The 15368-nt window shown below is 40.8% G+C and overlaps 1 protein-coding gene across 3 annotated transcripts in view; it reads left to right on the top strand.

Moving 5' to 3' along the window:
- The first annotated feature begins 6744 nt into the window (after positions 1-6744).
- The window catches only part of LOC132107629 (uncharacterized), a 68657-nt gene continuing 60033 nt past the window's right edge, over positions 6745-15368 (top strand). For all 3 annotated transcript variants that reach the window (XM_059513725.1, XM_059513726.1, XM_059513727.1), the window contains exon 1: positions 6745-6923. In XM_059513725.1, coding sequence (XP_059369708.1) covers positions 6809-6923 — 115 coding nt within the window. In that variant the 5' untranslated portion in view covers positions 6745-6808. The remainder of the gene's footprint in view (positions 6924-15368) is intronic.

Below are 15368 nucleotides of genomic sequence, written 5' to 3'. Positions count from 1 at the left end.
CGTTCATGACGCGCGTCATTCTTTCAGCCTTGGGTTTGTTTGAGCTCATTTATTTCTATAAAATCCAGATTGTTTTAATAAACATGGAAGTAACAGACTCAATAATGCAAACTTTGTCAACTATAAGACAATTCAGATTGTCTTAAAAAACCAATAGCAGTGTCATTATTCAGCTCCACTCAATTCAGTGTTGATTCAGGTCAGTTCAATAACTAAAGTTCATGAATTATGAAATGACTTTACGTTACAAGCAGCTCTAGTTTGTCGGAAGATCTGCTGTCATCAAGATGATGTTCTGATAAGTAATTACACAAGTGCAATATCATATTTAATGTCACACATGCAATCATATCATCAATAGTAATTATAACCTGTGTGAGCTACAGCTAATGGTTCTGTTTTAGGGTGCTTTCACATCTCTAGTTCGGTTCATTTGGTCCGAACCAAGGGCAAACAATTATACATTGTAGCATTTTCCAGCTTTTTTGGTTCCTTTTAACACCACACTGATTGCTTTGGTCCGAACCAGTTGAAACGAACCAAAATGCAGTCACATGACAACATCGGGATAACTGACTAACCAGTGGACCGATCTCGTTCACAGCAACATTATTTTGTTTTGGACGTTCTGAAATGCCTGAGGAAAGTCTGTCATCAAAGTATTTCTGTATAATTACAGTCTTAAAGGACTTTGTGCCCAAACAACAGATCATCCACCTCTAAAAGCAATGACCGCATTAATTGTGTTATGTCCGCTCTCACTGAATCACAAGTAATTTATTACATATGAAATTTATTATATTCAGTGGCTTCTCCTAGTTTTCTTAGAGATATTTAGTGCCAGTTTATCTGGAAGTGACATTTTGTTCTCTTTGACTTCTTTGAACAGTGCTTTATTCGCCAATGTTTCGTGTAATATTCAAGTTTTGCGCATTAGTTAAATTCACATCTAAAGTAAGTAAACATAGCTACTGTTTGCAAATCTCATGCACTCTTTTAGCAAAACTCTAAACACATTCTCACTCACTAAACCACATTTTTCACTGTGATGAATGTTGCACACACAGAAGAGGCGGAGACTTCTGGTGGCACATATATTGTTTTATTGCTGTATACTGTCTGCTGCAGAAACACATAAACAGAGAGAGAAAGTAGAAATCTTTCAATTGTGTATCAGTGGCTGCCAGAGCGGCTTCTTCATATATAAATGAAGCTATGTGTCCTGCGGCTCATGATCACCCTCTAGCGTCACCCGCCAGCGTCTACAGGTCTAAGTGATGTTCAAGTTGGTATAATTATACAGTATTATATACAATTATATTTTAATATACATTTAACGCAAGAACCATATTTAACAGATGATAAGTAATAATATTAATGAAAACCATACAAACATGACTACTTGAGTCCATACCACTACACCCTCCCCCACTTTAAAAAAAAATGTTCTTCGACATTTTACCACAACTTTAGAACAGTTGTTTTCAGGCTGACCCGTTCATTGCTGCAAGACAAAAGGTAGGTTTTCAGTTTGTTTTAACTCTGTGCATGAAATCAGTTATTTCCTCCTTGCCATGGCTTATTTTCTAGAAAAAGGGGGTTCAGTAACTATTGTGCTACAATCTCTAACTATTGCACTGTACAATTTATCTGACTATTCCTACCAGCAATGTTAGCATAAATGTAAACAGTTACATCTTAATTAGATGAGTCTTACCCTGTAATCAGACTCCATAATATTCGGCCACTTATTCACTTAATCTTGTTACCTCTTTTTTTCTGCTTACTTTACAGGTCACAGGTCTCCAATCACAGGTATGTATTCTTTTTATTTCCTCTTTCTAAATTTTTTTCTCTGATATTTGATTGCCTTTAGTTTACCATCCTGTTGTTTATTAAAGTCCACGGCCTCCACAGATTCTGACCACAGGCTGGAAGTTGATATCCTTTAGAACTACATTTCTCCGTACCACTGTCGGTTCTCCCAGTTCATTATATGTCAACATCTTTGGCTGATGTCTCTGCCTTTGTGGGTAAGTGCATGACTGTGGTACCTCCAGTTCACTCACAGAATCGCGATCCCCCTCTTCAGATCGCTGTTCTCCTGTGGAACATTCTCCTCCTCCGTTCCTGTGACATCTGCATTCTCTCCCTCTCCAGCATCAGTTTGGTATTCAGGTAAATACTCATCCATCATATCTGGTTCAAATGGTTCAGCTTCAGGATTCAGTGTGGTGAGCTTTGCACTGTGTTCAGTACGGGACAGGAATTTACAGCATAGTTCATATCTTTCATCATCATCATCACTGCCTGAGTCTAGGTCGTGTTGTTGTTCTGGCACTTTCCTGTTCTTAACGCTGTGCTTTCTTTTTTGTGTTTGGCTGTCTTTTGTTGTCTGGCTTTTCGACAGGTAAACTGTCACAGGGCAGCAGGAGGTTTCTGTGCACCACCCGATTCTGTCCTCCTTTCTCTGGTCTGATCTCGTACACAGGACCATCAGGGCTTTTCCGACTTATCACCGTGTACACACAATCTTCCCAGTGTGAGCGCAGTTTACCTGGTCCTCCTCTTTCGCTTAGGTTTCTGAGTAAGGCTCTGTTGCCAGGCAAAAGCTCAATGCCATGAATTTTCTTGTCATAATATTTTTTTCCTCTCAAGGCCTCTTTTCTTGCAGTCTTTGATGCAATATCATAGGCTTCCTGTATCTGTGTTTGCCAGTTTGCAACATACTCTGCATAATTCTGCTGTTTCTCATTCGCCTGCAGGTTGAACATGAGATCGATGGGGAGCCAGGGTGAATGTCCGAATAGCAGATAATATGGAGAGAAGCCAGTTGCTTCAGAAAGGGTGCAGTTGTATGCATGCACCACTTTGGACAGCAAATTTTTCCAGTCAGCTTTCTTAGTATCACTCAGTGTCCTGAGCATGGACAAGAGCGTCCTTTTGAACCTTTCAACTTGCCCGTTGCCCATTGGGTGATTGTGTGAGACCCACGCACACCGCAAACCTCTTGCAACTGATCCATCAGGTGATTCTCAAATTCTCTTCCCATGTCGTGGTGGATTTTTTCAGGGAAGCCAAACTTGAGGGCAAAATCACCAAAGACGTGCTGTACCACAGTTCTTGCCGACTTATTTCTTGTGGCGTAAGCCTGGGCAAAACGTGTAAAATGGTCCATCACTACAAGTATGTACTCGTAACCATTTTTGCACTTCTCAAGGTGGAGAAAGTCAATGGACACAAGCTGGAAAGGGTAGGTGGTTTGAATTGAAACCAATGGGGCTTTTGTAATCTTATGAGGTTTTTTCCTTTTCAGGCACTCACATACACGTGTCACAAAGTGCTCTGTCTCTTTTTGCATATGGGGCCAATAGAATCTTTCACGAATTAGACTTAGAGTCCTCTCTGTTCCAAGATGCCCCATCTCTTGATGCAACTCTCTGTAAACCGTTTGATGATGTTCTTTCGGTAGAATAAGCTGATTCCTCTTTCCTGCTTTTCTGTACAGGACTCCTTCATCACTCAAGTGTAGTCGTGTCCACGGTTTCAAAAGGAATCTGGTCTCCTGGCATTCTTTTTTGAGAGTGTGGCCAAATGGACGACTGTTATTCTTTTTGTACTCCAGGACACGGCTGATAACTGGGTCTTTCTCTTGGGATTGTTTGATCTGCTCCTGCGACAGACACAGATTAGTGGGTATTGAGACGTTGTCTTCCACCAGATGTACAGCTTGTAAGTGAATTCCACTTGTCCACAGAGGAGCATCCTTCAACGTTAAAACCACACCCTGCACTGCAGCACTTATCACATCTTGGTTTATCTCCTCTGTGCACAGTTTCATGTACTGGTCAATGTCAAGTGGCATCCTCGACAAGCCATCTGCATCTGCATTGAATTTCCCAGGCCGGTATTTGATGGTGAAGATTTGATGAGGGAAGTCGTGGCCTAATGGTTAGAGAGTCGGACTCCCAATCGAAAGGTTGTGAGTTCGAGTCTCGGGCCGGCAGGAATTGTAGGTGGGGGGAGTGCATGTACAGCTCTCTCTCCACCTTCAATACCACGACTTAGGTGCCCTTGAGCAAGGCATCGAACCCCCAACTGCTCCCCGGGCGCCGCAGCATAAATGGCTGCCCACTGCTCCGGGTGTGTGCTCACAGTGTGTGTGTGTATGTGTTCACTGCTCTGTGTGTGTGCACTTCGGATAGGTTAAATGCAGAGCACAAATTCTGAGTATGGGTCACCATACTTGGCTGAATGTCACGTCACTTGAAATTAAAATCTGCCAGCTCTGCGACCCAACGGTGCCCTGTTGCATTGAGTTTGGCTGTTATTATTATCTGTGTATACTTCAAAATGTGGAGCAAGGAACAAATAATCCCTAAAGCGTTAGCAAACAGCCCACTTAAGAGCAAGAAATTCTAGTTTTCCTGAATGCATGTGGTAATTTTTCTCCGGTGGTGTGAGAGTCCTTGATACAGGACTGCCCTCAAACCATCCTGTGACGCATCACAATGGAGAACAAACGGTAAAGTCAGATCAGGATAAGCAAGGATTGGTGGCTCTATTAAGTGGTCAATCAGTGTGTTCAACACATCTTGATGAGTCTGTGTTCAAGGTATGTGTGTGTTGGGAGATAACTGCCCTTTTGACTTAGTACTGACTCTTCTTTTCTTTCCCTTAGGCTCAGCAGGTTCTGTGCTTTGAGGTGGTGTCGCTATGAGCTGATAGAGAGGTCTTGCCAGGCGAGAGAAATTTGGTATGTAGGTCCTATAATAGGAGAGGAATCCCATAATTTTTCTCAGATCTCCCACTGTAGCTGGTTTTCGGAGCTTCAGGGCCTGTACCGGGGCTATATCAGCTGGATCCATGGAGTATCCATCCTCAGACACGATACGGCCCAAGAACCGCACTTTACTTTGGAACAGTTCACATTTGTGAAGACTGAGTTTGACTCCATGTTTCTGGTATCTTTGTAGGACTGTGTGAAAATCATTTTTGACTCGTACCCAGAGTACCCCCCAAAAAGCAACAGAGCAATGGACAGCTGCCAGAGGAATCGCTGCATGCATGGTTTTGCATGGCAGAATGCGATCAGCGGACTTCATTCTCACTAAAAGCTGACATCTCAGTTAATCGCAATCTCATAAAGCTCTGTTATAACACAATAAATATATCCACAATAAATATTCTTTCACAGTATCTACACTTTGTGTGTTAAAATGAGAGGATTGGCGAGCGCGCAAATTGATTGGCCATTGCATTCCAGAAATCAACAGCTGAGTCTGTGATTGGCTAAATTGCGCCACCCTTTAAACAACACATGTTATAAATAGATACTATTCCTAGCTTGTGCATGTCATTCATTTTAATGTTAATATTAGTTGTTCTTTTTGCTTTTGTGCAACAGATAAATAATTCATTTATATGCTTTAGACACTTTTATCATTTTATTCTCCCGCATCACACACAAACATGAGTCCCTTCCCGCCATCACCCGCTCTTGACCGTAAAGAGTTGTTCCGCACCGTACCCTGTGCTTTGGGAACCGCGTGTCCCGCTGTACTCCCACAGGAGTGCAGGTCTCTGGGCAACATGAGTGTTTCATTCCTGAATGAATCAACCGTTTAAATGATTTGGTTCAATCGCAATGACTCACTTATTAACAGTGACTTGCTGACACATACTGGCCATTTTAATTTCACATTTAAAGTATCTTTTTATTTTTATTTTTTTTTATAATTAATTTCTTATAATTTAAAATGAGTATTCAACATGTTATGTCTTGTATATATCAAAAAATTATTCATGCATTTGTAGCTGCAGGTTAAGTGCATTCTTGTCCTGCACTAAACAGTGTGTACATCTAAATGCCACTTCTGATGAAGCTTCTGCATTTCATCTGCATTGAAAAGATGAGTTTGTTGATACTGATTTGCCTGTAAGCAGCCCAAATGTCTTATTATTCTAAATAACTGATTCTTTGAATTAAAAACAACTATAGTTTGAGATTAGGCCTATCCCAGGGGTGTCAAACTCGGTTACTGCAGAGTTTAGTTCTAACCCTGCTCCACACACATATCATGTAGTTTTCAAATAAGCCTGAATGATTAGCCTTGGTCTGTTCCATTTTTGCCTCGATCCCACTGTTAAAATTTAACTAAGGAATTTTACTCTGAGTAAATTTTAAATGGGCTACTTTTTACTTTCACTTGAGTAGATTTTTAGACTGGTACCTTTACTTGTACTTTAGTAAAATTTCATTAATGTAATAGTACTTTTATTTGAGTAGAATATTTTTCTACTCTTTCTACCTCGTGTCTTGATCTAAAAACGGGGACAATATCTTTTAGTGTTTTTATTTTTTCTTGTTGTGGGTTCCATAATTGATACAGTGGTGTTTGCGGATCAAACTGACCATTTAAAAAAAATCTGAATAATAGTAAATATATATATATATATATCCCTGGTTTTCATTTCAGAAATCTAGTCACCTTAATATATTTGCTTTAATTAGCAATTTTATTCTATAAATAACTGGTAGCGGTCTGTTTCATGGTTGTGGGTCTGCGGTATTTTGACACCACAGGATCACGCGAAATCAGGCTCTAAAAAAAGATTAAAGCAGTCGCTGCAACAGAGGTTCACTTCTGTGCTGGAAGGACGCCTCGTCCGTCCTTTTTTACAGTTTTATTTTATTTTATTTTATTTTAAGTAATTAAAAACCGTGTTCTTTTAAGCGTCACTTGTGAGAAACAGAGGTGAGTGAAGGATATCTCTGCACTCCTGGGCTCGGCTCCTGAAGGCAGGAATGGAGAATCAGCGAAACAGAATATTAAATCATCTCCATAAATCATTTGTATTACATTCACGGTTCTACGAAAACACGCAGATGATAATATTGTTGTCTCTGTTGTTTCTGGGAGGTAAGTGGATTTATGTTATTCTTTTAGTTCCATTCATGAGAAAAAAGCGAAACCAACATTTATAAACAATGTGGCAAACTTTTAAAACACATGCAAGTCGCATCTCAATCAGCCGTCGATATCTGCTGAAAATATTCATCCATCGTGTGCCCGGTTTAACATACAAACATAGTCATATTGGATGGGACATGGGATCGACATGAATGAAAAAAGCGATGTTTAATAAACGGGCATTCCGTGCTAGATTACAGTCCCGTTTTCGAAATTCGCCCGAGATGAAACCAGCTGCACTCCAGTTAATGCGCATGTGTGATACAGGACAGATAACAAGAAAGCGTTCCCATCCGGCATTGCAACGTTGTACCATGGTTGAATCAACGTTTAATTACCTTTCGATTTTCCAAATTGGACCAACGTTGATAGGTATTGTGACGTTGATTCACTGTTGAAATCGCGACACTGTTTCACCGTCTGACCTTCGTCTTGGCGGCAGGGATTAAAAAATTGATCAAGACTCATGGCACAGGCAGAGACTGGATTTTTTCGAACAGGTAGTACAAGTGATTTCAAAACATTTCAGCCAAGCGCTTCATTGTAGTAGGCTACTACGGTGATATCTCTTCAGCGCACAGCGCGAGCAGGACACGCTACAATGCAGAATATTAACAACTATGACTGGGACTGTTATATACATACTATTATAATGAGAAGACCATTATACTCAAACGCTGTGAATTTTTTTTAGTTAGCTGCCGTGTTTCTACACATTGTTTCGTGAAGAACGCGTGAGTTCATTCAGAGCCCCGTAGATGTTCATGTGCACTCGGGCCCTTTTTGCAAATAGCCTTTAAGCTTAAATATTAAGGTTATGTTATATTGTTATGTTATGTTCTATATGAAATTATGAAAACCTACTATATCAAATGCGTCACTCTACTTGTCATCTTCCGCGTGCGCAGCTCAAAACAGAAATGCAGAACATTAACGCCTAACATTTAAAGGCCAATTTATACTTCTGCGTCGGGTGCGCGTAGTAGGTACGGCGTAGCATAGCATTGACGTGTACCATACGTCGTACCCTTCGCAGTACCCTGATGCGCACTTCTCAAAGATTTAACTATGCATTGTGACGACGCGGACTGCAAGATCTGTGATTGGTTGGCTTGGTAGTATCACGTTTCCTCCTACGCATTTCCTGGAATGATCTTCTGCACTCTGGACCGCCCACCATTTTTAAATTCCGAAATTCAGTGAAGAGCCAACATGGAAATGGACCAAGTGGCGAGCGATTAATTGAAGTCAGGAAATACAGCCATCTGTATGACTCCTCTTCGGGAGATTACAACGGGTCACGGGTCACATTCACGGGTCACACGTACCCTCTCCTCCGACGCCTTCTCTCGTTTGTGCCTTTTAGTTTTAGTAATTTAACTAAAATTAACAGTTTTTGGAACTCGATAAGCTCCAGCTCCAACATGATCCGCTCTCTTTCAGTCGCCATTGTTCGTAGAAGCCCACGAGGATCGAGGAATGTAAACACAGTGGAACCCGCTCGCGTCAACTAGCGTTACCCCTTACCCCTTTTATATATGCAAGGTGTATATTACACATTTTCCTTTTTTGTTAAAATCAGTAATTATTTTAGTCGAATGTCTGACTTGACTCATGGTAATGTATTTTGCCCCGTCCCCAAACATTTGATTCAACTATCAGTCGAGTACCGGCAAGATTCGAAAATTGCATCCGCTAGGGGTCGCTATGGGGAACACCTCGTCGTGACGCGTGTCTGAAGCATACATTGAAAAAACACCAACTAGTTGGTCGGCTACAGCCCCTGACGTCACTACCAGCATGACTATAAACAGACTATGTTTTAAATAGACTATGTTTTTAATGTATGTTTCAGATACAGGTCATGATGAGGTGTTGCCCATAGCGACCCCTAGAGGGCGCAGTTCGAAGTTCCCTTGAAAGGGAACCATGTTTTTTTTCGTATTTTATATACAAATTTTCATTTTATATTTTTATTTTACGGCATGTTTTTGTGAAAATTATTAGGCCACTACCACACACACCACATAGAATAATGCTGTGCATTTCAAGGCACTTCAGTGGACCTTAAAACCTGTTAGCCTGCACCAGAACGCCTGCGTCCTCAACACCCCTCAACTTGCACGTGTCCGTTTTTACGAATAGATTAAATGAAACGGGACAAATTTAATCTTTACAAACTATATATCATTATAAAGATCTAAGCCTCAAGCATCGACGACAGATCGTTGTTTTTTTTTGGAAAGCTTATAAAGACTGTATTTGCTACATTTGTGTAAGCAGTACATATCAAAACATGAATAATGGAAACACCGTACATATCAGATTCGTCATAATAATGAGTCATAAAAACATCCACAGCTGTAAATCCTGGTTTAGTTAGAAAGGTAAGGGTCCACTGAACGACATCTCATGGAGCACGTTTGGTCCAACGAAGCAATAACGTTGTAATGTGGATCAAAATTCCTTTGTTTACATTTCAGTTCTTCAGCGACAGAATTGTTTGTGTCCGTTATGGAATAACTCATGGTCAGAAACTGTGTCTTGGTAGTAAAAAAACAACATGGTTTTGCAGCGTACAGTGTCACAAACAGAATGAGACGATCCACAAAAAAAAAGTGAATGCTAACTCTATTTTTCAAAAAATTTCTATATGTGATAGTGTGTTTTATGTTGAACATGAATGTATTTGCATGATTACCATCTGTTTGAGCGCAAATCAGCTATTACTGTATGGTCACGGCTATCAAAGTGAACGCATCTATATGAATAGGGAGAGTGGATTATTTACTTCGGCACATTTGTGTTATTACCATCTGTATAAGTGGCCATCAGCACATCAGCACTTATTTGCATCGTAATTCATTGTAAATGCTACATTTCTAGCAATCTCAGGATTTTCTGTAATTGGCATACAAAGTTAAATCTCTTTTTATTTTTTTTACTCAAATTATTCTTATTGTATTTTTCTAGTGCTCAAATAAATCACTTATATGATGTCTAAGTTTCTGTATAGTGTTTTATAATTGAAAAAAGCTATGCAGTGGTATGTTTAAAGGTCCCGTTCTTCATTATCCCATGTTTCAAACTTTAGTTAGTGTGTGATGATGTTGTTAGAGTATAAATAATATCTGTAAAATTCTAAGGCTCAAACTTCAATGTCAAGGAAACATTCTGTTTATTTAACAGAATTTGCCTACATCGAACGACCAGTTTGGACTACATCCCTCTGCTTCCTGCAGTAATGACGTCACTAGAACCATTTTTTGACTAACCTCCACACACATGAATACACAAAAAAGGGGCGTGGTCTTGTTGCGCTCCAACAGAGAAGAAGGAAGAGTTGCGTTTGTAGAGTGTGTTTGTCGCCATGTCGTCGAAAAGCAGTTATTTTCATCTCGGAGTCCAATCATCTTTGTTTGGGCTTCCCAGGGACGCTGTACTTGGAGATTAATGGTTACAATTTATGTTTAACTTGGCTCCCGAAAATTATAATCAACATGTAAAACTATGTGCAGCACATTTTGCTGAAGACAGCTTCCTCAATCTCAATCAGTTTAATGCCGGATTTGCAAAAAGATTATTCTTGAAAGAGGGAGCAGTTCCCTCTTTGTCTGGAGAAGACGTTGTTTATGGACCACAACCGGTAAGTGTATGTTATTATTTAAGTTGGTGCGTTTAACAGTTTCTGTAACTTATACACAAAGGGCAACGCTGTTTAGCTTTGTTATCTAGAAGGTAGGGCTGTGCAAAAAATCGAACGCGATTTTCATGCGCATCTCATCTGTAAAGGCATTCTGTGATTTAGAAGTACATCTCCAGCACGTGCGTTCAGATCAGGATTGCCAGGTTATTAAAACAGGTCCTGCCCACTTGCTTCTCAAAAGTCAAGTCAAGTCACCTTTATTTATATAGCGCTTTAAACAAAATACATTGCGTCAAAGCAGCTGAACAATATTCATTAGGAAAACAGTGTGTCAATAATGCAAAATGATAGTTAAAGGCAGTTCATCATTGAATTCAGTGATGTCATCTCTGTTCAGTTAAATAGTGTCTGTGCATTTATTTGCAATCAAGTCAACGATATCGCTGTAGATGAAGTGACCCCAACTAAGCAAGCCAGAGGCGACAACGGCAAGGAACCGAAACTCCATCGGTGACAGAATGGAGAAAAAAACCTTGGGAGAAACCAGGCTCAGTTGGGGGCCAGTTCTCCTCTGACCAGACGAAACCAGTAGTTCAATTCCAGGCTGCAGCAAAGTCAGATTGTGCAGAAGAATCATCTATTTCCTGTGGTCTTGTCCTGGTGCTCCTCTGAGACAAGGTCTTTACAGGGGATCTGTATCTGGGGCTCTAGTTGTCCTGGTCTCCGCTGTCTTTCAGGGATGTAGAGGTCCTTTCTAGGTGCTGATCCAGCATCTGGTCTGGATACGTACTGGATCCGGGTGACTGCAGTGACCCTCTGATCTGGGCACAGACTGGATCTGGTGGCTACGGTGACCTCGGAACAAGAGAGAAACAGACTAATATTAGCATAGATGCCATTCTTCTAATGATGTAGCAAGTACAAGCTGGTGAGATGACCTGAAAAGGTCAACAGTAACCAAGCGAAAGGGGTCATGAACTGACTTTGATTGACAGGCACATTTTTATTCAGTCGGGGTCAAAAATATTAAAACATCACATAAACAATCTTTGATGCAATAAAAGTTAATACGAAACAACAAAAAGAAAACCATAGATGGCCACAGATTACCTAGAAAGTGAAGACAGAAATGGCACAAAACCAAAAAGTGTTCTACACAGAAAAACAAAGATAAAGTGATCAAACCCCACACAATCCCAGCCACCTCAACACCACCATCCACACAGTGAGTGCAACTCAGTGACCACCACTGACTCAAGAAACCAAACCTAAACCTACAAAAGAAAAGAAAAAACAATGGACAACACAGGTAACACAAGTCAGCATCATAACACGGTCACTATTAATCTCTTTGACACTCGTGGATCCAAATTCACAGAGCAAAAGAATTTAAAAAGATTACAAAAGTATTAAATCTAAAGTAAATGGTAGCTGTGTATCCATTAAAGGTAAAACACAGTTCTCATTACATACTACACATAATTTAAAAACATAAAAAGCCCCCTTCATATTAAACAACACCTCTAACATCCACTTTTTTCGACTGGGACAGTCAGGTAACCATCAGTCAGGCAATAAGGACCCCCTTGAAAATGATAGGACCCCCTTGAAAATGAGATGTTACATCTCAAGTGGCTATCCTTTCAATAAAATTCAAATTTAAATTCAAATTCAATAATCCAGCCACAACACTAAAACAGAGAAGAATAATATAATTAAAACAAGCTCCTAAGAGAAAACTACTACCTCCTTAATCAGTGCATGATGCATCACATGTTCAGCTCAGCCCAAGAACCACTCAACGCAAAGTGCATTTAAAGGGGTCCTATCATGCTTTTTTTTTTTTTTTTACAAAGCCTTTGTTTTGTTTCTGATGTGTAGTAGAACAGGCTCTTATACTAGGTTGTTCGAAAAAACATTATGTTTCATATTTTTTACATTATTACAACAGCTCTCTCCCCAATCTGTCCTGAATCGAATAGTTCTGTATCAAATGAAGGCCCGTGTTACCCATAAAAATGATAACATTAACTTGGATTTTGTGGTTTTCTTTTCTTTATTCCACTTGTGTAGAACTCACAATATACACATTTAGGTGTGTGCGCGGTCAAACTGTAAATACAAACAATTCACATTTAGTATCCAGTAATGGTTTCACTTCTCACATAAGTTTCTACAACATAACATCAGACGATGATAAACATTAAAGTATAAATCAAAGATATTCCCTACAACGCAAAAATCACGTGTGGTATAGCTATTAACATTAAACAATGTGTGTGATAAACATATTAGATCTGTTTAATGAATAAATGCAACATATATTGCTTAAATATGACAATAAGCAATATTATCTTATATCAAACCAAACATAATAGCTTAAACACATTTGGCGTTTAGGCGCTAATCGCAAATAGCGATCTACATAATGATTTTAATACACTTATAACAACAAAAAGTTACTCACCACGCTGGGAATATATAGTTTAGATTAAGGGTTTTATCTGTAGTTGTTAGAACATTAGAAAGTCTGCATATGAGCATCAACAGGGCTTTCACACTCAGATCGGTTCAGTTCAGTTTTTTTTTCTTTCACTTGCGCTGCTTCCTAGGTGATCACATGAGCCCACAGAATCCACGTCCTTAAAGGGGCAGCACCCTACATCCCGGCCCCCAATGACCCAAACAGGTCATTTAAACAAAGTAAGGGTGATGTTACAATTAAACTTAATCAACTAAGAAGACTGGCTTCCAGGAGGCAGATCTTGTCCGCGGGACGGATGAAGACACCTGCCTGTGTTTTCACTTCCACAGTACGCACAAGTCCGTCTGCACCTGGATAGACTTGAGTAAGCAGACCTAAAGGCCAGTGATTGCGTGGTGTGTTCTCATGCAGAATAAGCACAAGATCTCCTACTTGAAGATTTCTCTTTGGTTGCAGCCATTTTTGGCGTTGTTGCAGTGCAGGCAAGTATTCCTTCAGCCATCTGCACCAAAAGACATCTGCCAGATATTGCACCTGGCGCCATCTGCGTCGGTAAAGGTCTTGTTTTACGAAGGCTCCCGGAGGTAGAGGTGGGCCTGAACGAAGCAACAACAGATGATTTGGTGTAAGTGGTAGAGGATCTGATGGGTCGTCTGATAGTTTAGTGATTGGTCTACCATTGACAATAGACTCAACGCAGCAAAACAGTGTTGCCAAACCTTCGTCATCTGGTGCCTGCTGCGACAGGACAGTGTTTAGAATGGAACGAACGGTACGAATTTGCCTCTCCCAAACACCACCCATGTGGGAGGCGGCAGGTGGATTGAAGATCCACTTTACATTGTGCTGTAGCAAGTAATCTGAAATCCTTTGTTGATTCCACTCACTGATGGCTTTCCGCAACTCTCGTAATCCACCGACGAAATTAGTCCCGTTATCCGATCGTATTTCCGTGGGTGGGCCTCTCCTGGAGATAAATCGCTGTAAGGCGTTGATAAACGAGTCAGTATCGAGGGTATGCGCAACTTCCAAGTGGATTGCTCTCGTAGTGAGACATGTAAACAAACATCCGTATCTCTTGAGCTCACTGCGTGCCTTCTTAACCAAGAATGGCCCGAAGTAGTCTGTGCCCACACGCGTGAATGGAGGCTCACCTGGAGTCACTCTAGAATCAGGTAAGTCCGCCATTTGTTGAGTTTGTGGCTTAGCTTTTAACTTGCGACACTGTAGACATGATTTTAGAGTTCGGTTAATGACAGTCCGTCCCTTTAGAATCCAGAAACGTTGACGAATTTCTGCAAGTACTCGCTCTGGACCTGCATGACCCAGGCGAAGATGATAGTGACTGATAATCAGATGGGTGACGTGATGATTGTTAGGCAGGATCACTTGATGTTTTGCCTCAAAGGGAATTGGGGCATTTGTTAGTCTGCCTCCCACACGAAGGAGTTGGCTGTTTTCATCCTCAAAGGGTTTAAGCTTGAGAAGAGAACTGGGTTTTGCTTGAGAAGATCCGAAGGATGCAGTTTGTATGTAATTGAGAATGGCTGATTCTGCTTGTTGGAGCTCACTTACAGTAAGAGGGTCGGATAGATGCACTCTCGTTTTCTTGCGCAACAAAGCCTTGACACGCAACAGGATAGCAGTAGCCCTTTTCAATCGATGCCAACTGGAGTATCGTTCCAGTAGTCTGTCCACTGCATTTTTCATCACTTGGTTTGGTTTTATGCTAGCTGCATAGACCTCTTTGGCTCTTTTAATTTCTGCTTCATCTGGCAAATCATTTATGATCGGTTGAGCAGGCCAATGCTCCTCCTCAAGTTGGAGAAAGTGCGGACCAGAAACCCATCGTTCACTTGACAAAATCTCTCCCATGGTCATTCCTCGAGAGACATCATCCGCAGGGTTAGAAGCAGAGTCAATGTGTCTCCACTGGCATGGTTCTGAACGCTCATTTATTTTTGAAATACGGTTGGCGACGAATGTCTGGAAACGACAATGCTTGTTGTTGATGTACTGAAGTACGATGGTACTATCTGTCCAAAAGAAGGTCTTTTCAATTGGAATCTCCAAGTGGCGCTTGATATGCTGGTCCAGCTCCGAAGCAACTACAGCTGCAAGTAGCTCCAGACGCGGTATGCTAATTGGCTTGATTGGTGCAAGTCTGGACTTTGACATCACCAGCCTGCAGGTGTCACCAATCCTGATGTATGAAACAGCGCCGTAAGCCAGTTCCGAAGCATCGGAAAAGTGATGGAGCTGG

This window comes from Carassius carassius, chromosome 28 (assembly GCF_963082965.1).
Source record: "Carassius carassius chromosome 28, fCarCar2.1, whole genome shotgun sequence".
Classification (NCBI taxonomy): Eukaryota; Metazoa; Chordata; class Actinopteri; order Cypriniformes; family Cyprinidae; genus Carassius; species Carassius carassius.
This window is presented reverse-complemented; position numbering and strand designations above follow the sequence as displayed.